Source organism: Sebastes fasciatus, chromosome 2, assembly GCF_043250625.1.
Source record: "Sebastes fasciatus isolate fSebFas1 chromosome 2, fSebFas1.pri, whole genome shotgun sequence".
NCBI lineage: Eukaryota > Metazoa > Chordata > Actinopteri > Perciformes > Sebastidae > Sebastes > Sebastes fasciatus.
The window spans coordinates 5,055,163-5,083,133 of record NC_133796.1 but is presented as its reverse complement, the minus strand read 5'-3'; the positions used below and the strand labels follow the sequence as shown (position 1 = coordinate 5,083,133).

General features: G+C 40.3%; 3 protein-coding genes and 1 long non-coding RNA gene across 5 annotated transcripts in view; 2 read left to right on the top strand and 2 right to left on the bottom strand.

Annotated features, from left to right (window-relative positions):
- sh3gl3a (SH3-domain GRB2-like 3a) overlaps window positions 1–6,147 on the top strand; it is a 34,625-nt gene extending 28,478 nt beyond the window's left edge. Inside the window, exons 10-11 of one of the 2 annotated variants that reach the window (XM_074659688.1) lie at window positions 664–729; window positions 899–6,147. In XM_074659688.1, the coding sequence (XP_074515789.1) occupies window positions 664–729; window positions 899–1,101 (269 nt within the window). In that variant the 3' untranslated portion in view covers window positions 1,102–6,147. The remainder of the gene's footprint in view (window positions 1–663; window positions 730–898) is intronic. The other variant, XM_074659699.1, reaches the window with a different exon arrangement.
- The window catches only part of LOC141783034 (uncharacterized), a 589,922-nt gene that overhangs the window by 171,822 nt on the left and 390,129 nt on the right, over window positions 1–27,971 (bottom strand). The window lies entirely within an intron of this gene.
- On the bottom strand, window positions 10,672–12,165 carry gjd6 (gap junction protein delta 6). The gene has a single exon (XM_074625560.1). It carries the CDS (start codon window positions 12,021–12,023, stop codon window positions 10,845–10,847), a length of 1,179 nt encoding a protein of 392 aa, XP_074481661.1. The 5' UTR covers window positions 12,024–12,165; the 3' UTR covers window positions 10,672–10,844.
- Window positions 17,317–26,432, top strand: LOC141761889 (E3 ubiquitin-protein ligase MARCHF3). The gene is made up of 5 exons (XM_074625548.1): window positions 17,317–18,028; window positions 21,784–21,992; window positions 22,809–23,013; window positions 25,706–25,912; window positions 26,173–26,432. Exons 2-5 carry the CDS (start codon window positions 21,808–21,810, stop codon window positions 26,329–26,331), a joined length of 756 nt encoding a protein of 251 aa, XP_074481649.1. The 5' UTR covers window positions 17,317–18,028; window positions 21,784–21,807; the 3' UTR covers window positions 26,332–26,432.

Genomic DNA, 27,971 nt, shown 5'->3' with positions numbered 1-27,971 from the left:
TTTGCTTTTAATTCTCAGTAAAGAAAATGTAATAATTCGCCCCTCTGCCGTAACCTTGACGCGTGAATCTCTGCCATGAGCTAATCATTGTTTTTTATTTATTTTTGCTCCTGCTTGAGTATTTCTTTCTGTTATTATATTATAGTATTTCCATTTCTTTCTCCGTCTCTCACTCACTGAAGGTCCTTTCAGACAATATGTGACAACGGCACCACTGCATTCTGAAACACGTTATTTCCAACGGCTTGCGCCTCACCATGACTGCTTTTCGCTACGTCAAGCAGAGCCCAAATTCAGGCGCTGAACGCTATGCGGCGAGCGCGGCTCAAACATGAGCTCAAACTGCGCTGTGTCACGAGCATAGACTGCTCTCTTCCACCGAGAAATGACATTTGGTGTAGCTCTATTGTCGTTTGGGTGGAAACAGTAGGGATCATACACACTGTTCAGTTCCAGAAACAGGTTGAGATAAGGAAAAGGGAAATACGGGAGAATTGTGACCCCGGGGAGGAGATGGTATTGAAAAACGTGAGTCTCCCGTGAAAATTGGGAGGGTTGGCGAGCATTTAGATTAAAGAGCCCATTTGGGAACTGAGTGTGTGCATTGTTCTGTGTTGTCTCGTGCTCAACAACCATCTTCATTTGTCTTTACATCTCACCCAGCTGATCATATAAGCTCTGTTCCACTGTCATGGCCTGAGAGCCCCACCACCAATGGCAATATTCACCGTGAGTAACACACACTGACTCTGCATTCACATAAATCAGCCCTCAAAAGATCAGTGGACAGAATCATTAGTAGCAGCCTCATACACTTCATCATACCAGGTAGGAAAGCAGCCGTTTCTCCTCATGAGTGTGCAAGGAGTCATTTCTCTAATCTCTTCTTGCGGTGCAGAGTCGGAGGTGCTGGACCAGCCGTGCTGCCGCTCCCTCTACGACTTCGAGCCCGAGAACGAGGGCGAGCTGGGCTTCAAGGAGGGCGACATCATCATCCTCACCAACCAGATAGACGAGAACTGGTACGAGGGCATGATCAACGGCGAGTCCGGCTTTTTCCCCATCAACTACGTGGACGTCATCGTCCCCCTGCCTCAGTGAAGACCGGCGACCTCGAGTCCTCCAAAGACTGCGTGAAACGCACGGGGGGGGGCTCAGCCCGTTTTCAAGCCGAGCCGGAGAGGTAGTAGTTCTTTCCCCCACGTTGACTTGAGATCAAATTTCGCTGATTACGTTGTTTTCTCTGTTGACATTTATGAACCTGAAGCCAACTGAAACCCAAGCCATTAAGTGGGACACTGCCTGGTCGGATCCTCTCGGTCTGACCGGGGTGAAAATGTCGTCTCTTCCCATCAGTCCCTCACAAAGACGCTGCTCCCTGTTCATGCTTGTTGCCTCGTTTTTGCCCCCTCACCGGACACGGACGTTTTTTGTATCGCGAGGGATCGCCTCGCTTCTCAGCATTGGACGCTTGATGGGCTGCCACTAGACACCTGATTGGACGAACACTGTCCCTCCGTGGGCTGCTGCTCCCAGCTTTCAAACCGGTTCACCAAAATGTGGTTTTATTTATGAGAGAGATAAGCCGTGCAGTTGCTGAATCTGTCTTTATTTTAAATCAACAACGTTTAGTTTAAAGGTTTCTCTGGAGTTTCGAGAGGCGGAGAGTCGCGTCGGACGCTGGGATTTGCATAAAGTAGCCTAGACGTCAACTTTATGCAGATGAGGAGCGGCGACATGACGGACAGTCTCTCGAATTTCGCCGCCACGCTACCAGAATGCATTGCACGGCTGCTCACATAGGCAATGAATGGGGAAGCGTGGAAAGGACGGAGCCTGTGGACACGTTCCCTCGAGGCTCCTTAGCTTTGCTTGAAGTTCACCACTGGACATCAATTTTTAGTCACTACATTTCAGGATATTTCCCATCCCAGTGTCATATAGTTACCCCGAAACACAATAGAGGCTTTGTGTTTGATTCACAAATCCCATCATAGTGATGGCTTGAGCTACTAGCTAGCTGAGAAGCTAACAAGAACAAATGCAGTCAGGTGGTTCGCTTGGTGTTTAAAGAGTCGGTTCACCCAAATTAAGGCTGGGAGATATCAAGGAAATCAGATATCACGATATGTTTGACCAAATAACTGGATAATGATATTACACTGGTAACTATTGGTGTACAAAATATTTACACAATGAGATTTTTGATAACTAATCATCAGTAATGTTGATATAATGACTCAGTGGGTAAAGGCAATTAATAGAACAGTCTGGTTAGTTCAGAAAATGACATCACTTTGCTGTAATGCAGCCTTTAAAAGCAGGAAAAGACAACTCTTATGCCATGTTACGACATCCAAAGACAATATCTAGTCTAGAACAGTGGTTCTCACCCAGAGGTCTGAGGACCTCCGGGGGTCCTTGAGGACCAGTTCCAGTTTGTCCCCAGAAAAATAGAGGAATATTTTATTGTCACTATTTAATTCAGTGAGTTAAGAGTCGGTGACTATTCTGATCGTAGGTTTCACCTCCTCCGCGGTTCATCTCCTCAGCTGTAGTTGACAACTATACAGTAGAGTCTTAATCATAACATTCTGTTGCTTTTATCTTATTTTACGACATGCTTTTATGATTTTGTCACAGAGTTAACCCCCTGAGACCCGCAGGATCGCGGGCGATCCCAGTTGACTTTACTGTCGTTCAGAGGCTACAGATATCATATGAAACTAGAGGAATCCATCGGTACCAACCATGTCGGGAAGGAGGTTAAATAACGCTCCAAAGTTGGGCTAAATTTGAGTGAGGAAAAACTGGAATGGCCATTTTCAAAGGGGTCCCTTGACCTCTAACCTCCAGATATGTGAATGTAAATGGGTTCTATGGGTACCCACAAGTCTCCCCTTTACAGACATGCCCACTTTATGATAATCACATGCAGTTTTTTTCATGCAGTATAAATAACAGTCTTGAATTACATAAATTGGGTATCACAGTAAAGCTGAGACTCTTGTGGATCCAATGAGACCAACTGTATTCATGTGTGATGATGTTAGTCCCCATAGGAGACATTTCATTGTAGTGAGACCATATCTTCAAAACTTGACCTCACTGTATAAAATGACCTGTGGTGACCTCTAGGATAATCACAGCCTCATGAAACTATACAGACACAAACTAGAGACCTAGAGCATTCAGAGGATGGATGGCTTTCCTAGCTAGATTGACAATAAGGGAGTTTCTGAGCAGTTTACACAACAGAAGTGTTTGCCATCCAATCCCCGAAAAATGCAATTCTTGCAGAAATGTCAAATGTTTTTGATCCCAAATCACAGCATGGCTTTTTCTATGGTGTTCCTCAAGGTCTTGGTGTCTTAATGTGGTATTTTGGAGGGATTATTGATCATTTTTATCAATTCTCCAGTGAAAAAAATGGTTAAATTTAGCACCAAATCTGTGTAACAAATGGTATCAACCCAAAAATTGCTGCAACAACTTATGAGACATAATAGAGCATGAGGATGACATCATATACTTTGATCATAATGCTCTACACTCTTATACACTTTTACAATTCACTTTAATGAATTAATTCACATTTATTTCTGATTAATGACTAGAACAACTTGACACACAGTGGTAAGCTGCATCTCAAATTAATCTTCAGGTTCCAAGCTTTCAGATGATGTACACCACTTCTATGTGACATCTACTGTTGACCTGCTATCTCCCCTTAAAGACCCCCTGTAACACCCTAAAAAAGACAAAAACGGGTCTATTGTGGGTCTCAGAGGGTTAAAAGTCACCAATGATCCAAAGCCTCACGTTCCACTGGGATCCTGGTAGACAGTTGGTGATGTAAAAATGACTACTCTGTTATAGACTCCTGTCTTGTGTTGTATGTTTTTCCTTCTCCTCCTCACACTGACTTTGCCTGTTTGCCTGCTGTGCTCTTAAGTGTCGCCCTGAACACGTGTTTTTATGAGGAACTGAAGTGAACTCTCTAAATGTCTCCCCTCTCTCTCTCTCTCTCTCTCTCTCTCTCTCTCTCTCTCTCTCTCTCTCTCTCTCTCTCTCTCTCTCTCTCTCTCTCTCTCTCTCTCTCTCTCTCTCTGTTTACATGCTCTGACTTATTGTGACATAATGTAAGGACCGTACCGCCCACTCTGTGTCAGATAGGGATGAAGGCCTTGTCACTCTGAAAGTGCTTTTTATGAAATGTGGTCTGTATTGCACTGAAGCTTTAGAATCTACCTACGTTTATGGACGTGCACCTTTTAATCTGTATGTTTATATTGTTTTCCTTTTTCTCCAGCGTTGCACTTTGTGTTGTTCACAACAGGGTTAGAACCACTGCCATATCAGATATAAACCAAGTGAAGTCAAAGGGGTAGATACTTAGATTTATATATATATAACCACAGATGTTCTTTGGACTGTACTATAATGAATCCACCTTCTGAATTATTGTAATGTAGGTTGGAAAAAATGGTTGTATCACATCTTAAATCAAGACGTCTCATTCCAGCTGTCATTAAACCGTAGGATAAGTGCTGATAGACATGTTTATTTAGGAAGTCCCATCATGATAAAACTCCTCAGTAGCCTGATAACAAGCACTCCTCGCTCCTGATAATAGATTTAGAGTGTTCAGAGGCAAATTAACTGTAAACTCTGGTAACATTTCATTTTACAGGTCCGCACATTTCATGATATTTAGGTGATCATTTATTTTAATTTAATTATAATTAATTCATTAAATTATATTTAAATTCTTTTAAATTTCTTTGGAATTACTACCAAATTACCCCAATATTTACCTCATTATTTTAGCATATAATTATTAAATAATGTTTATAATAAAGTCATTTTTGATGAATTTTCAGGCGTTAAAAAGAACGTGAGTATGACATAATCCTGATGGAATTAGTGCTGTGATACATTATACTGAATTGATCATGTGTGCTATCAGATTACAGGTAATTAAAACCCCCCCAACTTAACATTTAGCTATCCTGTATTAGTGACCAACCACTATTTTAATATTTATTTATCTTTATTCCCCTCCAGAGGTGTGTTTTTATATATCGGGGTATTTATCCCATCATGTACTCGATCGAATACATTCTTAATCTACGTTATTAAGTTTCGTCTTTTATTCTACCTGGACCAACTCAACTTTATATACAATAGAGAGAAAATAAAGAAAATGTATTGGATACTTTTACTATTAGCTTGCAATTGCCTAGATGTTCAAGATGTCGCATGAGGATTTCTTTTTATGGATTTTGGATTCCGGGGAGCTTTTAGTACAACACAATACACAACTCTGTCTCCTCCTTACAAAGTGACCTACACATGCAACTAAACTGCATTCTGAGTGTCCATCAGGAGGTTTAATCCATTCAGTCTCCAGTAACACTTCATTTTACAGGTCTGCATATTTCATGGTAATTAGGTGATAATTAGTAAGTAACTTATTTGAAATATCTTTGGAATTACTGCCAAATTACCCCAATATTTACCTCAAATTATTATTAGTTTTGGTTTTCCACCTCCGATGAAGAGCAGCGCACAGCCGCTTCTTAACCCTAAAGGCCTTATTTTAACCATTAAATACTATTTTAATATATCATTATTAAATCATGTTTATAATAAAGTAATTTTCAATACATTTTGAGGTAAATATTGGGGTAATTTGGCATTATTTACAAAGAAATTTCAAATTTGCGGACCTGTAAAATGAAGTGTTAATTGTTGTAAATGCAGTCATCATGAAACAAGTGGAATCATCCATACTAACCATCCATTCCCAAAGTGTTTACAGATTTCAGACTGAAGACAAGATTAGCCTGTTTTCAGTCTTTTATTATTATTTTTTTGTAGTTCGTCCCCGCAGTTTGAACGACTGACTTTTGATACACTAAAACGAGATCTGTCTCAACACTGTACCTCTGTTTGCCTTCGCAGTTCACAAAAGTCTCTTCTCCTCAGTATTCATTTTACAACCAACTCGTACTAGGCAAAGGAAAGTGGCTGCTGTGTTTTATTTTTTCAGTAGCATAATTTATGCAAAAATGTGTTTTATAGATGTTGTAAATGAATATATTCATAAATATATTGCGTAAATAAATGACGAACAAATACCGAGCCGGCTTTTTTGCTTTTTGTGTGTGTGCGTCTTGATCTGTGAATTACACCATATGGCCGTTGTTAAGGGAAACTTTAATGTTACAGCACACGATGATATTTTAGACAATAGTGTGCTTCTGACTTTGTGTTCAGTTCAGTTCAGAGCGCAGGTTAAATAACGCTCTAAACTTGCATGGTCATTTTCAAAGGGGTCCCTTGACCTCTGACCTCCAGATCAGTGAATGTAAATGGGTTCTATGGGTGCCCACGAGTCTCCCCTTTACAGACATGCCCACTTTATGATAATCACATGCAGTTTTTTTCATGCAGTATAAATAACAGTCTTGAATTACATAAATTGGGTATCACAGTAAAGCTGAGACTCTTGTGGATCCAATGAGACCAACTGTATTCATGTGTGATGATGTTAGTCCCCATAGGAGACATTTCATTGTAGTGAGACCATATCTTCAAAACTTGACCTCACTGTATAAAATGACCTGTGGTGACCTCTAGGATAATCACAGCCTCATGAAACTATACAGACACAAACTAGAGACCTAGAGCATTCAGAGGATGGATGGCTTTCCTAGCTAGATTGACAATAAGGGAGTTTCTGAGCAGTTTACACAACAGAAGTGTTTGCCATCCAATCCCCGAAAAATGCAATTCTTGCAGAAATGTCAAATGTTTTTGATCCCAAATCACAGCATGGCTTTTTCTATGGTGTTCCTCAAGGTCTTGGTGTCTTAATGTGGTATTTTGGAGGGATTATTGATCATTTTTATCAATTCTCCAGTGAAAAAAATGGTTAAATTTAGCACCAAATCTGTGTAACAAATGGTATCAACCCAAAAATTGCTGCAACAACTTATGAGACATAATAGAGCATGAGGATGACATCATATACTTTGATCATAATGCTCTACACTCTTATACACTTTTACAATTCACTTTAATGAATTAATTCACATTTATTTCTGATTAATGACTAGAACAACTTGACACACAGTGGTAAGCTGCATCTCAAATTAATCTTCAGGTTCCAAGCTTTCAGATGATGTACACCACTTCTATGTGACATCTACTGTTGACCTGCTATCTCCCCTTAAAGACCCCCTGTAACACCCTAAAAAAGACAAAAACGGGTCTATTGTGGGTCTCAGAGGGTTAAAAGTCACCAATGATCCAAAGCCTCACGTTCCACTGGGATCCTGGTAGACAGTTGGTGATGTAAAAATGACTACTCTGTTATAGACTCCTGTCTTGTGTTGTATGTTTTTCCTTCTCCTCCTCACACTGACTTTGCCTGTTTGCCTGCTGTGCTCTTAAGTGTCGCCCTGAACACGTGTTTTTATGAGGAACTGAAGTGAACTCTCTAAATGTCTCCCCTCTCTCTCTCTCTCTCTCTCTCTCTCTCTCTCTCTCTCTCTCTCTCTCTCTCTCTCTCTCTCTCTCTCTCTCTCTCTCTCTCTCTCTCTCTGTTTACATGCTCTGACTTATTGTGACATAATGTAAGGACTGTACCGCCCACTCTGTGTCAGATAGGGATGAAGGCCTTGTCACTCTGAAAGTGCTTTTTATGAAATGTGGTCTGTATTGCACTGAAGCTTTAGAATCTACCTACGTTTATGGACGTGCACCTTTTAATCTGTATGTTTATATTGTTTTCCTTTTTCTCCAGCGTTGCACTTTGTGTTGTTCACAACAGGGTTAGAACCACTGCCATATCAGATATATACCAAGTGAAGTCAAAGGGGTAGATACTTAGATTTATATATATATAACCACAGATGTTCTTTGGACTGTACTATAATGAATCCACCTTCTGAATTATTGTAATGTAGGTTGGAAAAAATGGTTGTATCACATCTTAAATCAAGACGTCTCATTCCAGCTGTCATTAAACCGTAGGATAAGTGCTGATAGACATGTTTATTTAGGAAGTCCCATCATGATAAAACTCCTCAGTAGCCTGATAACAAGCACTCCTCGCTCCTGATAATAGATTTAGAGTGTTCAGAGGCAAATTAACTGTAAACTCTGGTAACATTTCATTTTACAGGTCCGCACATTTCATGATATTTAGGTGATCATTTATTTTAATTTAATTATAATTAATTCATTAAATTATATTTAAATTCTTTTAAATTTCTTTGGAATTACTACCAAATTACCCCAATATTTACCTCATTATTTTAGCATATAATTATTAAATAATGTTTATAATAAAGTCATTTTTGATGAATTTTCAGGCGTTAAAAAGAACGTGAGTATGACATAATCCTGATGGAATTAGTGCTGTGATACATTATACTGAATTGATCATGTGTGCTATCAGATTACAGGTAATTAAAACCCCCCCAACTCAACATTTAGCTATCCTGTATTAGTGACCAACCACTATTTTAATATTTATTTATCTTTATTCCCCTCCAGAGGTGTGTTTTTATATATCGGGGTATTTATCCCATCATGTACTCGATCGAATACATTCTTAATCTACGTTATTAAGTTTCGTCTTTTATTCTACCTGGACCAACTCAACTTTATATACAATAGAGAGAAAATAAAGAAAATGTATTGGATACTTTTACTATTAGCTTGCAATTGCCTAGATGTTCAAGATGTCGCATGAGGATTTCTTTTTATGGATTTTGGATTCCGGGGAGCTTTTAGCACAACACAATACACAACTCTGTCTCCTCCTTACAAAGTGACCTACACATGCAACTAAACTGCATTCTGAGTGTCCATCAGGAGGTTTAATCCATTCAGTCTCCAGTAACACTTCATTTTACAGGTCTGCATATTTCATGGTAATTAGGTGATAATTAGAAAGTAACTTATTTGAAATATCTTTGGAATTACTGCCAAATTACCCCAATATTTACCTCAAATTATTATTAGTTTTGGTTTTCCACCTCCGATGAAGAGCAGCGCACAGCCGCTTCTTAACCCTAAAGGCCTTATTTTAACCATTAAATACTATTTTAATATATCATTATTAAATCATGTTTATAATAAAGTAATTTTCAATACATTTTGAGGTAAATATTGGGGTAATTTGGCATTATTTACAAAGAAATTTCAAATTTGCGGACCTGTAAAATGAAGTGTTAATTGTTGTAAATGCAGTCATCATGAAACAAGTGGAATCATCCATACTAACCATCCATTCCCAAAGTGTTTACAGATTTCAGACTGAAGACGAGATTAGCCTGTTTTCAGTCTTTTATTATTATTTTTTTGTAGTTCGTCCCCGCAGTTTGAACGACTGACTTTTGATACACTAAAACGAGATCTGTCTCAACACTGTACCTCTGTTTGCCTTCGCAGTTCACAAAAGTCTCTTCTCCTCAGTATTCATTTTACAACCAACTCGTACTAGGCAAAGGAAAGTGGCTGCTGTGTTTTATTTTTTCAGTAGCATAATTTATGCAAAAATGTGTTTTATAGATGTTGTAAATGAATATATTCATAAATATATTGCGTAAATAAATGACGAACAAATACCGAGCCGGCTTTTTTCCTTTTTGTGTGTGTGCGTCTTGATCTGTGAATTACACCATATGGCCGTTGTTAAGGGAAACTTTAATGTTACAGCACACGATGATATTTTAGACAATAGTGTGCTTCTGACCCAACAGGCAACAACAGCTGTCAGTGTGTCAGTGTGCTGACTTGACTATGACTTGCCCCAAAACTGCATGTGTTTATCATAAAGTGGGCATGTCTATAAAGGGGAGACTCGTGGGTACCCATAGAACCAATTTACATTCACTGATCTGGAGGTCAGAGGTCAAGGGACCCCTTTGAAAATGACCATGCCAGTTTTTCTTCGCCAATATTTAGAGCAAGTTTAGAGCGTTATTTAACCTGCGCTCTGAACTGAACTGAACACAAAGCTGCAGTTTGCAGTTTTTTTTTTATGCTAAATGCAGTACCTGTGAGGGTTTCTGGACAATAGCTGTCATTGTTTTCTTTTGTTAATTGATTTACAATAATATATACATACATTTGTATATAGCAAGCATATTTGCCCACTCCCATGTTGAATAGAGTATTAAATACTTGACCCTTTAAGTTTCATTTTGAACAGATTAATGTGCAATTAATTTGCGATTAATTGCGATTAACTATTTTAATTGATGGACAGCCCTAGTGTAAACATTTTAGTTCAGTGCACAAAGCCACTAGATTATTGCTGCTGTAGGAAACTAAAAAAAAAAAAATTGCTCCACAGAACTATCTTTATTTTCTCATCTTTGCCCGTTTCTTACAGTGTAATATATGATTTGAACTCTATGTCTCTGAGAGCTATTGAGAGCTATAACGAAACAGTCTATAAATGACTCAACTGCTCACAAGTCATGCGACCTGTGAGGGTAACAAGTAGACATTGTTCTGTATTAAGGGATCGCAAACAAAAAAAGATAAGCCTTAAATGATCAACCCTCTTTATTTATATATATTTATAATTAGCAAGTAACTTATTTGAAATTTCTTTGGCATTACTGCCAAATTACCCCAATATTTACCTCAAAATTCATCGAAAATGGCTTTATTACAAACATTATTTAATCATTATATATAGCTGGTAATTTATTTAATTCATTTCCAGGAGACTAAGTTAATTGATAAGCTTTAAATTCCAAAGTGAGATCCACGGGTCAAACAAGTAAAGGCAGCAACATGCGTTCGTTGGTCGTAGTCTATATCCAGACCTCAGCACTCCTCTGTTTAGACTCTCTAATGGTCCTCTTGCTCTTCAGAGGCTGCCTCTCTCCTTTATAGGAGTCCAGTCTCTGTGGTTGATCCGGTCTCGTCTCTCTGACCCCCTCACAGTTCACAGCACAGGTCCAGTCCGGCTGGTGACCCACCACCAGGTCCAAAGTGGGCAGGGAGGTGGTGCTGGTCACGTCCCTGAAGCCTAACGAGGATGTGAGAGAGGGGCTGTCTGGAGGGAAGGTCTCATACCCCCCCCTCATACCAGGACAACGTCCCCAGGACGCCGTCTCCCGCAGCCTCACCGCCTGCCGGATCTTCTTCCAGCCCAGGTGGTTGAGCTCCAGCAGGTTGAGCAGGATGCAGAAAACCCCCACGCAAAACATGAAGAGCAAGAAGATGGTCTTCTCCGTTGGCCTGGAGACGTAGCAGTCCACCGGCTGGCTGCAGGGGGCCGAGGTGCACAGGAAGTGGACGGGCACCTGGAAGCCAAACAGCTTCCACTGGGCCAGGACGAAGCCCACCTCCAGAACGGCCCGTAGACACACGTGGAAGATGTAACATTTAGACAGAACGCCTCCAGAGGCCACAGGACCCTCCGCGCTCTCCTCCCTGACGATGCAAGCTTGAGCGTGGCTCAAGGACGCCATGTTGTTGGGGTCTCCCCTCTGGGCGGTGACGCCCTGCAGCACATCCGCCAGGCTGTGACCCAGATGCTTGTGGGAGCGGATGGAGCAGCTGTCCGAGTCGCAGCTCCGATCGTACGCCTCCCGTCCGCCGCCTTGCCCTACGTCTGGGCCTCCCTGCCCCGGGATGACCCCTGGTCCTTGCCCCTGCCTCTGGGTGGCGTTGTGGGGCAGCTTGGACAGGTTGTGCCACGTGTAGATGATGAAGCAGAGGGACGGCGTGGAGACGCTGATGATGTGGAAGACCCAGAAGCGAGGTTGCGAGATGGGCGCGAACGCGTCATAGCAGACGGTGGAGCATCCCGGCTGCAGCGTGTTGCACACGAACATCTCCTGCTCGTCGGTGTACACGTCCTCGGTCGCCACGGCGACGACGAGCAACCGAAAGATGACCATGACGGTGAGCCACAGGCGACCGATCATGGTGGAGTGCTGGTGGACGGCGTCCAGGAGACGTTTGAGCAGGGTCCACTCCGTCATGGTGGCCTGTGGCTGCCGGCTGCCTCGAGGAGGGACCAACTGCCTGGAGTAGGGCAGTCTGCTCGGGACCGATCCACCGCACCTCCTCCTCCTCCTCAACTCCTACCCTGTTGGACCTGCTGACATCTTAAACCACCTTGAAGAAGACCTGATCTGGGCTACACTAACCTACCTAATCTACACTTTTTTTCTCAGCTCTCCAAACTCTTACTTCTCATTTCTTAGTCAGAAAGTTCTCCTAAAGTCAGAGCACCTACCCTCCGAGGCTGAAGCCTGCTCTCTGCTTGGCTGCTTTGAGAGCAGTGGAGCCATTGCAAGAGAGAGCCTTCCCATCTTTCATAGATAAGGATGTCCACTTGACATGACTCACTTGGCGCGGTTACTTCTCTCTCGTCTTTGGGATCCATTTTAAAACCGAGACACATCCTCCTTCCTCTACTGGAGGAGCGGCTGATAGCGCCGACTGATAGAGCATTCTTCACAGATTAGTCCTCTGAGAGCGAATGGGCTCTTCCTTTAATGGAAAGGTATATTTTAAATGATGACCAGTACAGAAGAGCATGCTCACTTTCAAATCCTGGATGCTGTTATGTACAAAAAAGACATGAAGAAGTTTGTGTCAGGATCACACACGTCAGAGCAAATAAGAATTTTGGTTTGGTCCAGTTCAGTCTGGTGTCCGGTGGGTTTGTTGTGACTGCTCCTCTCCTCTCCGGCCACTCGCCAGTCGTCTTATCTGTGTTTTAAAAAAAGACCCTTGAAAGGTCTGCTAGCATCAAATCGTCGTGTCCCCAGATAAAACACTCAGTGACCCCTTTTCCTTACTTCAAACAGTCCTGGCAAGCCCCGTCTGAGTCTCAGAGCTCTGCCCGTGCAGGCTATTTATGACATGAATAGAAACATTTGTTATTTAACTCACACTGTACTATATAGACTATATTGTTGAAGCCTCAGTATGCTTTAAGTCAAGCGTTTAAACAACTGATGGCACAATCAGAGGGGTCACATCAGACCATTTATTTGGAACTTTCCAAAACAGAAAATCTGACAATCAGTGATTGGCCCGGTGTTTGGAGGTGTGTGTATTAGGAATGTTGATAATTAACCGTTTAACCATTAACCGACATTCAGAATTTTAACTGACTAATGCTTTCGGTTAAAATAGATATTAAAGATTAAATAAAAAGCTGAGCAAAACTCAGAGGAGCGGCTTGTCACTTAAAGGAGAATAACTGATCCACCTTAAATGAGCCTGAGCCGGAGTTGTTGCTAACTCCAGGGCTAACTCCAGGGCTAACCGCCTTCACTTTAGTCAGCAGGCGACTGGGAAGACACGGAGCTTGGCTTTGGTCTTGAGGAGTTGTAGCATTTATGCACAGACAAATTGTAAGTCCCCAATTTGGTCGCAACGGAAATTGGCTTCAAAGCCCTGCGCTCTTCCTGGAGACTTGAGATGTATGGGTCAAACAACCTCGGACTTTCACCCAGGAGCCTGCTGTTCATGTCCCCTGTGAGACTAAGTCAACGTTGACGCCACGTGCGTAAGTTACGAAACAAACATACTTATTTTACATAACAAACGTACTACTTTTAACCCAAACTAAAATCTTTTCCTAAACCTAACCAAGTAGTTTTGTTGCCTCAACAGGGAGCTTGCACAGGCGCACTGATCGCTCATACGCTGGGCAATCGCAGGAGAACGCTCAAAAAATGTAACTTTTTTTAAACTTTTCGTAAGATATACAAACCGTTGTATGAGGATACATTGCATCAGGTCATGTATCCCCGTATGTTTCTTTCGCGATGTACAAACTGCTTTATTCAAAGCACACTCAACCCTTTACATCTTATTGTTATTCCTATTAAGAGTGGTACACCAAGGAGCAGGTGTTTAGCACTTTATCATGATGATGATGGCGTACAGGTAGAGCATGAAGCACATGTGTGAGTTAATGTCTCAGACAGCCCCCAACAGTGCTTTTGTCTCCTATCGATCCAGACTGAGGCACACGCTGGATTAACATCTTTTAATGGCTGTTCTGGGACCTGATGAAGCGAGGGATCGATAGACTGGAGAGTGGCCCCTCGCTCCTAGCAGGATTAGAGAGGGCCCCGGTCTCATCTAGCACAATGCAAATGGAGGCGGGGGGTTAAAGGGTCCGCCGATCGCAAACAGACCTTGACTAAAGCCCAGACACAACATCAGCCGACCCAGACCTGCAGCCAGAGGCAGCGTCCAACGGGCCCTCTGCACCCAGAGAGGACAGGAAGTGGCTTTTCTCCAGAGTGGCGTGACGGGGCCCTGTGCATATATGTTTTTCTCCTGCACGTCTGGGGCTTTGCGCGCTGCCGTCCCGCCGATGTCAAAGGAATTATCCACCCTCTCAGTCTGTTCATGAAGGAATTCCCAATGATATGCGTTCCCTCTGGGCTTTGTCAGGAGCAGCCTGGGAATGAATAACAGACAGGATTAGAGGGAGAAGAGAGAGAAAGAGAAAGAGAGGTCTGCCAGGCAGGGAAAGTCCTTCTCTTTCTTCACAATGCTCAGGAGTTGTTTTTCAGCATCACTTTTATCTGCTGTTATGTGTAGAAAGAGAGAGCAGGCTATAAATATGAATGGAAGGGCTTCCTTTAGAACACAGGCTTGGCTCTGAACCGGCTCCACACGGACATGTTTTAATCTATTCAGTCAGTCTAACTCAAAAACAGTTCATTTGAAATAATTATTGCTGTAAGGTAGAAAAATAACATTATTTTCATTTTAAAGTTGCTGAATATTAATAGTCAATACTTTTGAATGTTTCCACAATAATAAGCGATTACCCCAAATTATTCTGCATTACAGTACCGTGACTTTTTTCATCCAATTTTTTGACGAATTATACTTTTGATTTTTATGACATTTTTCATCATACTATCATGACTTTTTATTGCATACTATAGTATGACTTTTTTTTATCAAGCTTCTTCAAATACTATATTATTTTTTATATTTTTCGATATACTATATTCTGATTTTTTTAATAACATTTTTCAACATACTATGCTATGACTTTTTCATCAAATTGTCATCATATTTTCAACATACATGATTATTTTATGACATTTTTCGACGTAAAAAACTATGCATTTTTTAATCAAATTTTGTAACATACTATACTAGGAATTTTTTCATAAAATGATTTGACATACTATGTTATAACTTTTTTCATATTTTTTTACATACTTTACTAGGATTTTTTGGACATTTTTTTAAATATAAACTAGAATTTTGTATCAAATTTTTCGACATACTATACTTTGACTTTTTTCAACATACTATATTACTTTTTTTGAAATACTATACTATCACTTTTTTATCACTTTTTTCGACATAACATAATATGACTTTATTAGGACTTAGTTCAACATACTGTACAATAACTTTTTTCGACTGACTATATTATGACTTTTTTTTTACTTTTTCGGATATATTATTATATGACTTTTTTTCGACATACTATATGTTTCTATGTTCCCGGTTGCCGGGTTTTATTGGGTCATCTCTCCATCACTGATTGAGACCTTGAAATTAAAGGAGAATACATTTTCCTTTTGCAGACAGATGCATTATGCATCTAGATGCATCAGATGCATATACTAAGACTTTTTTCAACATACTGTGCTATGACTTTTTTTTAATAGACTAAATTATGACTTTTTTTTCAACATACATATGATTTTTTTATACTATGGCTTATTTTATTATTTTACTTTTCCGGATATACCATACTATGACTGTTTTTTTTCGACATAATATACCAGGACTTTTTTTCGATAGACTTTTTTTTTTAAACTTTTTTCAACATACTGTACTATGACTTTTTTTTTTACAGACTAAACTATGACTATATCCACATACTTTATATACTATGACTTTATTTTCTGGATACTATCCAATGACTTTTTTTTCAACATATATATGTTTCGTACTCCTTTTTTGACATGCCATATCACAACTTGTGAAATAGCTCATGGAGGTAGATATCTGGAATACCGGCGGTTGTTGGTTCGATCCTTATGTGACACACTGAGTTTTGAGGTCTAACTTCAAATGAAGAAGTCAAAAAGAAAAAGAAACACCACATCAGTGTATCTGGTCAGATAGCTTAGTGTGGTAGATAACTAGGAATATCTGGTTAGAGTACTGGAGGTTGTGGGTTCGATCCTTATGTGGCACAGTCTGTTTTCAGTTCTAACTTGTAATGACGAAGTCAAATATACGAAGAGAACAATCCCAAGTGTGTGTGACATTGGTGGCTTGGTTGCTAAATTCCCAATTCTGGCTGCGGCAGTGCGGGGTTCAATCCCCACCCTCACATTGATGCCTGGTGGATTATAGGTTAGATTTATATATTATATAGGGTTAGGGTTATATATTATATAAGTTAGGGATAGGGTTATATATTATATAGGTTAGGGTTAGGGTTATATATTATATAGGTTAGGGTTATATATCATATAGGTCATGGTTATAATATATGTTATTTATTATATATAATGAATACATATATATTATGGAAACTGTTCCATAACCCCCCCGTTGTATCTCTGGTAAACCCTGGGAGGAGACTCTCGTCTCACTCCGCTGTCGGGCACCGGGCATCGATGTGAGGGTGGGGATCGAACCCCGCCAGAACCGGGAACTTAGCAACCAAGCCACCAATGCCACACACACTTGGGACTGTTCTCTTCGTATATTTGACTTTGTCATTACAAGTTAGAACTGAAAACAGACTGTGCCATATAAGGATCGAACCCACAACCTCCAGTATTCCAACAAGTTATCTACCAGACTGAGCTAACTGACCAGATACAATGATGTAATATTTATTTTTCTTTTTGACTTCTCCATTTGAAGTTAACCCTCAAAACTCACAATGTCACATTAGGATCGAACCACCAACCTCCAGTATTCCAACCAGATATCTACCACCCTCAGCTATTTCACAAGTAATAATACAGCTTGTCAAAACAGAACATATGTTTGTTGAAATTTTTCGACATATACAATGACTTTTTCCTATGAAATCTTATGACATGCAATACTATGACTTTTTTTCATTACATTTTTCAACATGCTATACTATGACTTTATATATGGTATTCACAATGGATAACATAGTGGAACCAGCCCTGTTCGCTCTCAGAAATGGAGAGAGGGCCTATATATAATAACACATAAGCCAGCCTCACAGAGATCAACACTTTCAAGAGGAAACCCAGGGGGGAGGACAATGTCCAGGGTGGGAAAATCTGCAAAACAAGACAGGAAACTAATATACAAAGATGAAGGTTAGAAAATCAACAATGGTGGAAATGATGCCACAAAACAGCCTGACACAAATGAGGTTTATGACTATAGTTCTGATCGTCTAATGAATCTGCGGTGGAGGATCTGAGTGGAAGTGAAGGCCCGAAACAAACAAACAAACAAGCAAAAATTACATTGAATTCATTTCTTAAGGGGGACATCGTTCTGTTTGTCCACACTTGCCATCAGATTTCCATCTCAGCAAGACTACGGATTGTTGTATAAATCAATGAATGAGGATTTCTCCCCTCCACAGACATACCTGTCAAAAAACCAAACAACAACACAGTCTCATGTCCTTCCTCCTCGGCCTCCAGCAGCCTACATTACCATAGGAGCTGGGAGGCCAGTGAAAGGCTCGCTCTGGTAGCCCCCTAACAGGATTAAGGGGGGATGTGGTGAGGTGCTGCTCTCGCTCGGTGTAACTCACTCTGATGTGCTTTCCATTTGTCTGGCGTGGCCCTTACCTTCCCCTCCGTCTAATCCCTCACTATTCTCACCGCCGTCCGTCAGCCACACTAATCTGCTGGCAGGCTTTATAGGAGGAGAAGCTTCCACACATACACCCTGGTAAACAGAGAGGGAGAAGGCTGTTTTCACTTTATGGGAGCACACACCATCACAGAGGGTTTGTGGATATATCCAGCTGGTGGTAAGACTACTGTTAGAAGTTAACTTCTTACTTTATACTGTAAAAGGTGTTGTTTGAAGCCTATTGGCTTAGCTGTCATTAGCTCTTACTGTAATGTATGTGCTCTGTGTGTGTGTTGTGTTTCATGTGTCACTGCTTGGGCTTCTGTGTTTGTGGTGAACAGCAGCTTGTCATGAACAGAGTTTGATATCATGCAGATGGTTTTGAACAGTGTGAGCTGCATGTAGACCTGAGCCAAATCTGTGCTACACTACTGTCTTTTGTACAAGCGCTAGTACAAATGTTATGAGTGGGAGTCACCTGTCTGTTGCATTAGATACAGGTAAGAGACAGTTCAAATATATCTTGTAAAATTCAATTTTATCAAGTAATTTCTGGCTATTATGAGTCCTAAAAATCACATTTTCTTAAAGAAGTGAGAACATTCCAGTCAATTTTCAGTAGAAATCTACTTTTTTTTAAAGAATTTACCAGAAATGACTGTCTGTATCTTGAAATAAGTGAAGATAATACAGGCTGCTGCATTACAAACAATGGAATTTAGAAAGTTTATTGGAATTTTAATCGCATTAATGTTGAAAAGTCGTAAAAGTCATAGTATTGTATGTAAAAAAAAATCATAGTATAGTATATCAAAAAAAGGTCATAGTATAATATGTCGAGAAAAAAAAGTCGTAGTCTAGTATGTCGGAAAAAATTTCATAAAAGGTCATGATATAGTATGTGGAAAACAAGTCATAGTACAGTATGTCGAAAAAACATCATAGTATAGTATGTTGAAGAAAAAGAGTAGAAAAAAGTCACAGTATTGTATGTAAAAGAAAAGTCATACTATATGTCGAAGAAAATGTCATAGTATAGTATGTAAAAAAAAAAGTTATAGTATAGTAAGTTAAGAAGTCATGACCCTCTTGCTGTCAGTGTTCCTAAGAACCATGCTGCAGATGTTTTATGACTCGGTGGTGGCCAGCGTCATCTTCTATGCTGTAGTGTGCTGTGGCAGCGGGGTGAAGGCAGCTGACGCTAACAGACTCAACAAGCTCATCAGGAAAGCAGGTTCTGTCCTGGGAGTTGAGCTGGAGTCTTTGGTGGAGGTGGAGGTGGAGGTGTCGGAGAGGAGGATGCTGAGGAAACTACTTAGCATCAGGGGCAACGCCTCTCATCCTCTGCACGCCACACTGGAGTCAAACCAGAGCACCTTCAGCTGTAGACTGAGACCACCGAGGTGCACCACAGAACGCCACAGGAGGTCTTTCCTACCAGTGACCATCAGACTATATAACTCCTCCCCCTCCTGCAGGAAGGACAGCTGAAAACACTGAGAACAAAAATTATATCAATATCATGTGCAATACTACTTTTACATTCTCATGTACAATATCACTGTTCATTGTGTGCAATATTACTTCTTTTTCAGATTTTTAGCTTACTTTACCTTTTTTATTTTACTTATCTTATTTACTCATTTTACTAAATGTATCTTACTTAATTGTTATTCTAATAGGCACTGGTGCTAGAAATAGTACTTTTTTTATTTTATACACTTGAACTTGTTGTAATTTTGTCGTATTTCTGAGCAATCTCTGGCACAAGAATTTCCTTCGGGATTAATAAAGTTCCATCTTATCTTATCTAACAGTTAGCTAGCTAATTGCACTGTTCCGCGATGCGTGTATCGAGGCTTGTATCGTTTTAGACCAATGACGTCATTGATGACGTCCGAAGCCTCGCTGCCCGGCCATATCACGTGACTGGTTCATGAAGTGGTTCAGATCTTCACTGGTTCAACCAATACCACTAACCCGAAGTGACACAGAACACTAATATTACTCCTCCTACCATTATTATATTATATCACACTACAATACAATACAATTATTGACCAAAGGATTGGTTTATACACCTAAGATGAATAAAACAATTACAATTTATTATACATGTATGTTATATACACATGATATACTTACTAGAAAATATACATTATATTATATATTATATAGATATAAATTGATTAAATGGTAATATATATATTTTTCATTGTTTATAGTCATTCCCAACAGCCTTTACTGGCTCTAAATACAGAATATCACAGATCTGTGGTCCCAGTAGACCACAACCAGCACTTCTCCCAGTAGAGCTCTTACACTTACACACCACAAACTGACAATAACCTGATATTTTCAGGTGGAATTACATTCATTCATTCATTCATTCATTCATTCATTCATTCATTCTCACTGTGCAATATCATTTTCCACTTGTGCAATTTTCTAGTCTTGTTTATTGTCAATACTGTATATACTGCTCCTATTTTTTATACTTCCTTCTATTTAAATGGTTCATATTTTGTTACACTTTGTTTAGCTCTTTTTTTTACTGTGTTAGTTGATGCATCTTGTTTTCTGCACTTTCCCCACTGCGGGACTAATAAAGGAATATCTGATCTTATCACATGGCTAAGATCATATCTGCCTGTTTTACACTCTTTGGCCACCAGGTGGTTTCGTGAGCAATGAACCCTTTTCCGAACCAATTTGCTGGAAAGCTTGCGACCGTTAGCGAGTTCCTGTGTGTCGCTCAGCAGCTTTCAGTGAGCAGATACTCACACGAACACACATCTACGAGCTCATAACAGAGTACAGACTGTTACCATGCTGATTTGACAACGTTATATTGTGTTTACAGCTTTATGCGAGTTATATTTGTACCGTTCAGCAGCAGGTTCCTCTACCGACAGAGTCGCTCTAACGTTTGAGTAACGTTCACTCTCTAGTCTGGCCAGGGTGCGGTAGACCTGCTCTCTGATTGGCTAAGGCACTTCCGTGTTGTTACCTGCATCACCTGCAGCCCCAGTCTGTAATATGTAGTGATGGGAATTCCGGCTCTTTTTAGTGAGCCGGATCATTTGGCTCAGCTCACCAAGAAGAGAAGAGCCGGCTCTTTCTGCTCCCAAACGGCTCTTCATTTGACCACTTCTGCCTTTTATAATTCAGCCAAATTTAGCTTTAGCTGTTTTGACCTTAAAGATTAGTATGTGTGCACATATATCACTTAAATTATTCAATATAATTATACTAAACCTTATAATTTCCAAAATACCATAACTTTACATGCTGCTTCGTTTCTGAGTGTCACTCATCTTGTCTGCTATTCGCGCACCGCACTCCTCTCTCTTTATCTCCTCCTCTCCCTCCTGCTCTGTACCTGTAGACCGTCACCGCACCGCAAGGCAACGCACCTTAGCAAACGCATCGCACCGCACCGCACCGCTTTGCAACGCAATGCAACGCAAAGCAACGCAACGCACCTGAGCGCAACGCACCTTAGCAAACGCATCGCACCACACCGCAACGCACCGCACCGCAACGCACCGCACCGCAACGCACCGCACCGCACCGCAACGCACCGCTTCGCAACGCAACGCACCTGAGCGCAACGCACCTGAGCACAACGCATCGCATTGCACCACATCGCACCGCATAGCATTGCACCGCATTGCATCGCACCGCATCGCACCGCATCGCACCGCAACGCAACGTAATTTGCCCCTCTGGCGTTAACTTGAGTGAATCTCTGGTATAAACTAACTGGCTATTCATCGGTTTTCATTCATTCATTAAGTTTTTGCTCCTGCTTGAGTATTTCTTTCTCTTTTGTGACCCCGGGAGGAAACCGGGAGAGGGCGATGAAAAACGGGAGTATTAGTATCTCTTGAGTTCTGACCTGTCTGCATCTGTCTATGTCTCTGCTAACAGATGTGATGCTCCTGACATGAGTGAATGGCCCCTTATAAAGTAGACATGACAGCAGAGGAAATCCTGGTCCCGTGGGTGTCCAGCCCTGCGGGGGAGGTCAAGTTAATGCCCGAGCACGGGCTGGAGGAGGAACTCAACACCTGCAACCAGGAAGTAACGCTCTATCGCACGGACACGGCCACTGAGGAGTGTGCAGCAATCACAGACAGGTAACACACAAGTCTCATCTCTTCTGTCTGTGTTAAGGGTTCAGTATGCATGAATCAAACAAGGTCATTCAACGTGTCGTTCGACTATGTCTAAAGGTGTTTATCGTGAAAACGGATAATGTTTCTTAAGTTTATACCCCCCAGGCAAACAATCCTCACTTTCAGGGTTTAGGTTAGGTTTAGGCAATAAAACTACTTGGTTATGTTTAGGCAAAAAAAACATCTTGGTTATGTTGAGGGAACAAAACTACTTTATTACATTTAGGCAACAAAACGTATTGGTTAGGTTTAGGCAACAAAACTTCTTGGTTAGGTTTAGGCAACAAAACTTATTGGTTAGGTTTAGGCAACAAAACTACTTGATTAGGTTTAGACAACAAAACTACTTTATTACATTTAGGCAACAAAACGTCTTGGTTAAGTTTAGGCAACACAACGTTTTGGTTATGTTTAGGCAACAAAACTACTTGGTTATGTTGAGGGAACAAAACTTCTTGGTTATGTTTAGGCAACAAAACTTCTTGGTTAGGTTTAGGCAACAAAACTTCTTGGTTATGTTTAGGAAAAGATCCTGGTTTGGGTTAAAACAAGTGGGCTACATTTGTTTTGTAACTAGCGTTAGATAAGTACAAAAGTTACGTAACAACAGTAAAGTCAAATAAGTCAACGTTGACTTGGTTTCACACGGGACACAAACGGTGCTCTCCTCCTATCTCCTATCACAAGTTCACAACACTAAGGGAAATGTTACAGCAGACATCCTCACATACACTCCTCTATCCTCTGACATGACTGTTGTCTCTCTCTGTGTTCTAGTCTGTGCAGCGACGAGCCGTTTTGTCGGATCTGCCACGAAGGCAGCGCCTCAGGGGAGCTGCTGTCCCCCTGCGAGTGCTCTGGGAGCCTGGCCATGGTGCACCGGGCCTGCCTGGAGCACTGGCTCACCGCCTCCAACAGCAGCCACTGTGAACTCTGCCACCACCAGTATGCACTGGAGCGCCTGCCCAAACCTCTCACTGAGGTAGGCCCTTAAGATTATCGTCATTTATTGACACTCACTGCTTCTCAGCATTCAGTTCTTAAACCGTTTTATAAAAATAACTTTTTTTAAAAATCACATTTGCTCCATTTCTACCCACTGCAGCTTTAAACCTAGTCTTTTTAGTCAGTTAAAGGAATAGCTCAACATTTTTGGGAGACAACATTATTTGCTTTCTTTCCCGGAGTGAGATGAGAAGATTGTTCAGTATCATGTCGGGGAGTTAAGATCAGGGCTACAGTCGGGATGTTGTTAATTTAGCTTAGCTAAATGACTCGAAGCAAAGGGAGGGAGAGAGCTAACTGGCTCTGTTCAGTTCAAAAGTTCAAAAAGACTCCTCTAACAGACGTGAGATTGATTTCAGTCATCTCATCTCACTCTCAAAAAAGAGAGAAAGAAAATAAGCGTATTTTCCGAAATATAAATATAACTATTTCTTTAATGTGATAATAAGCCCCACTGAAATACTACGATGGAGTATTAGGGCCACATCAAGGGAAAAGAAAATCTAATATTACGAGAAAAAAATAAGAATTTAATGAGAATAAAGTCATACTATTTCAAAAGAAAAAAAATCTTAATATTACGAGAATAAAGTCATAACTTCATGAGAAAAAAGTTGTAATTTAATGAGAATAAAGTAATAACTTTAAGAGAAAAAAGTAATTTCCTCCTCCACAAAAGAGGCAGTTTCCCCATCAGGTCTGTGTGGTTCTTTCTTCAGAATTAACGCAGTTTCTTGCACAATCTTTTCAAGGTCCTGATACTGATGATAATGTGGTGCTGATGAAGAATTTTGTGATTTGTGAAACCTAAACTAAAGTATAACTTCACAAGATGCTCCACGTTCCTCATTTTCACACAGGCTGCTCTATTTCCCTCTAAAATAACACGTAAAATTACTACTTTTAATATTATGACTTTATTCTCATAATACTACGACTTTTTTGTCGTAAACTTCTGACTTTATTCTTGTAATATTATGACTTTATTCTCGAAATCTCATTTATTTTCCCCCCTCAATGTGGCCCTAATACTCCGACATAGAAATTCGAATGTACATTCAACCGATGATAAAACATGTGAGAAACCGGATGTCCAGTAGGCCTGCTCTTTTATTCCCAATGAGACAGCAGACGTCCCAGTCAGTGTGGGAGGAGCCTCCTGCAGCCAGTCGCTGCCTTCACGTTGGAGGACCTGCTGCTGTTAGCTGGACCGCTTGTACCCCCACTAAAGCCACTTAGCCTGAGAGCCAGATTAGATGGTGTTTCCTCCTCCTCGCTGCTCTGCAGAGCACGGTGCAGGAGAAGTGTATTAGTGGCCTTCCTCGTCTTCCTGCTGCATGTGTGGTCACAGCCAGTAATCTGCTGATTAAGCACCACGTTCTCCACCAGGTTAAGCTACACAGTGAACGGCATAAGCCTGCTGTCAGGCAATGCTGGACACATGCGCGCACATGCACAGAAACACATGGCTTTATGTTAGTAATGTAGTACAGTTGAATGTTCTGGAGGTGTTAGACATCTCTATCTAAGTCTATGTAGTGATATCACTATTTTGGCTGATTAGACATCTTCCTATGTGTGGGTGTGGGTGTGTGCAGACTTTGCTTTGTTGCAGCTGTTTGGGTGTGGCCTTTATCATCCTTATTAATACACGGGTCCGGTGACCTCACTTCCGCCCACCTTCAACTTGAGCATGAGTCCAATCAGCCAGAATGATTGATTTTTTAAAAACCTTTTAGACAATGACGTGCATTTAAGATTGGTCATCACACAAAACCATAAAACCATTGGACTCATGTCAGTATTTCTAACATCATAGTTAGGGACCATATATATATACATATATATATATATATATATATTAGGGCTGTCAAAGTTAACGCGATAATCATACCATTTTTAGGTTGTAGTGGGCTCAGTTTTGAAGCTAGAATGAAGATACTGGTATCATATGAAACTATAAATATATAAACTATAAACGAATCCACTGGTACCAACCATGTCATACTAGCTTGTCATGAAGGAGGTTAAATAACGCTCCAAACTTTTGGCGAGGAAAAACTGGCTTGGCCATCTTCAAAGGGGTCCCTTGACCTCTGACCTCAAGATCAGTGAATGAAAATGGGTTCTATGGGTTCTATCTGTTGTTGCCTGTTGGGCTGCAGTTTGCCATGTTATGATTTGAGCATATTTTTTTATGCTAAATGCAGTACCTGTGAGGGTTTCTGGACAATATTTGTCATTGTTTTGTGTTAATCGATTTTCAATAATAAATATATACATACATTTGCATAAAGCAGCATATTTACCCACTCCCGTGTTGATAAGAGTACTAAATACCTGATAAATCTCCCTTTGAGGTACATTTTGAGCAGATAAAAAATGTGATTAATCATGATAAACTATGGACAATCATGTGATTGAAAACTAAACTGATTGAAAATGTTTGTCTGATATAACATTATAGTTGAACAGTTACATATTGTGGTTTTTACTACTATTTACTTACTACTACTACTAACTGCATGCAACAGTTCACAGGATCCAAGCATTTAACTCCACCTGCTGGCCAGATGTCATACTTTCCACCCAGATGTTCTATCTCTACATATTGTACACATAGTTAAATCTTTATTAACCAGTCTTCCCCCTCCTCTTCCTCCCCCCAGTGGTTGTGTTCTCCATCCATGCAGCAGCAGAGGAGGACGCTGTGTGGTGACGCCGTGTGTTTCCTCTTCATCACGCCGCTGGCCAGCCTGTCAGGATGGCTGTGTGTCCAGGGAGCCATGGACCTCTACCACACCAACGGCATGGAGGCCCTGGGGCTGCTGGTCCTCACGCTGGCTCTCTTCACCATATACGTCTTCTGGACCATGGTGCGTTCAGGGTCTAGACTTGTCAGAGTTAATTCAGAGTTAAGCCCCTTTCACATTACAAATTCATTTGATTTGGTTGCTAGGATTATTGCATTTTCATTTTATGTTTTACTAAAAAAGCACATACATATGTGGAAAATTATGATATTGTGGAATTACATTTTCAAGTTTACATTATCATTTTTAATGAAGTCCCCTATGAGCTTCCATACTTGACCTTTACCAGCTGTACTGAAATATGATGCTGATTTGTTTCTCAGGTATCTGTGCGCTATCACACGCATCTGTTCAAGACATGGAAGAAGACTGACCAGAGAGTGAGACTGCAGGTTCCCTCACCTGCCCACACTGCTTCTAACCAACAGACCCCGTCCACAAACACCCTCAGCAAGACCACCAACAAAGAGACAATGGTGTAGAGACTCCGGTCTACAAACCTGAACATACCTCATATATAAATATATATATATAAAAGGGAAGTGGAGAACAGAGTGTCCCAGTCCTGACATGGCAGCAGATATGAAGCCATATCATAATAACTGCGCATAATGTAATAATTTAAATGTAATAAAAGCTCTTAATGTAATAAAACATTGAGTGCATAACGTAATAACAGTTTTGTTCATAATGTAAGTTATTACATTGGGAACATTACATTATAAACTTAGTAAAAAAAAGCTGAATGACGTAATAAATTCAGCGCATAATGTAATAATTTAATTAAAAAAAAAAAATTAAAAAAAGTATACTCCTTGTCTCTTAAAGCACAGAAGCACTTCTAACCAGGTATACATTTATAAAAAAAGTTATAAATTAATTGATGAAAATGTCCTCTTGTCCAGTTGCTTTAAATCATCTACTTTTGCCATTTAAAACTATAAGGTTTCCTATAAGGCTTTAAGAGACAAGGAGAGTACTTTTTATTATTACATTATTCAACTTTTTTTTTTGCTTATAAGTTTATTATATAATAATGTTCTCATAATGTAATAACTTAAGTTATGAACAAAACTGTTATAACGTTATGTGCTCATGGTTTTATTACATCATGAGCTTTTATTACATTTAAATTATGACATTATGCACAGTTATTACGTTATGAGTAGCTACACTCCTTCAAGAGCTGGAGGACTGTTACACCAGCCTCTGGAACATTTTACTGGGAACAACGGCGACAAATGAGCAAATCTAAAGACTTCTGACAACCTTTGAGTCTGTTTTAATGCGATGAAGACAAACATCTTGTGACACCGTCTCCAAATCAGAAGAGGCATTCTGGCAACTGTGGACATGTTCAGTATTTTTTTTTAGAGTCCACGGTGACAATCTATCATTTCCTGAAGACAATGAAGCGTTCTGGACTAATCGGATGTTATTTTTCCTCCTCGTAGACAATCTGTTGCAACTTTACAAAGAAGAACTAAAGTAAGAAATGCTTTAGCTCCGGCACGTCATCCATGTGACAGTTCATCAGCTGTTCACACACAAACAATTCAATAAGGCTCTGCTCACTATTCCTGCCACATGGATGTTTTTTCCAATGCTGTGAGAAGGACAAATAAAACTAAAACCATCTGCATGGCTACATACGGTAACACTTAATTTTACAGGCTTAAAGAAATTTCAAAGAAGTCATTTACTAATTATCATCTATTTATCAGCATACAAAGAAATAAAGCACATCAATTAACTTTGTATTCTTTTTCCTAGAAATGTATTAAATAAATTACCAGCTATTGGGAAATAGCAGAATATAATTATTAAATAATGTTTTTAATAGAGTAATTTTTTAGGAAAATATCGGGGTAATTTGGAAGTAATTCCAAAGAGGTGATAATTAACCTAATTACCATGAAAGTTGCGGACCTGTTAAATGAAGTGTTACCCTACATACCACTAGAAGGAAAGAAAGAAAAATGTTCAAATGATATTTTTTTGTTGGGTATTTGGGTGAGCTAACCCGTTAACTCTTCTGTTGATTTAGTTTATTAAGTGTTGTGTGAGTCAGTGAACTGGGAGCACCTTCATGCACACAGCTTTTCCCACCAAACTCAACTAT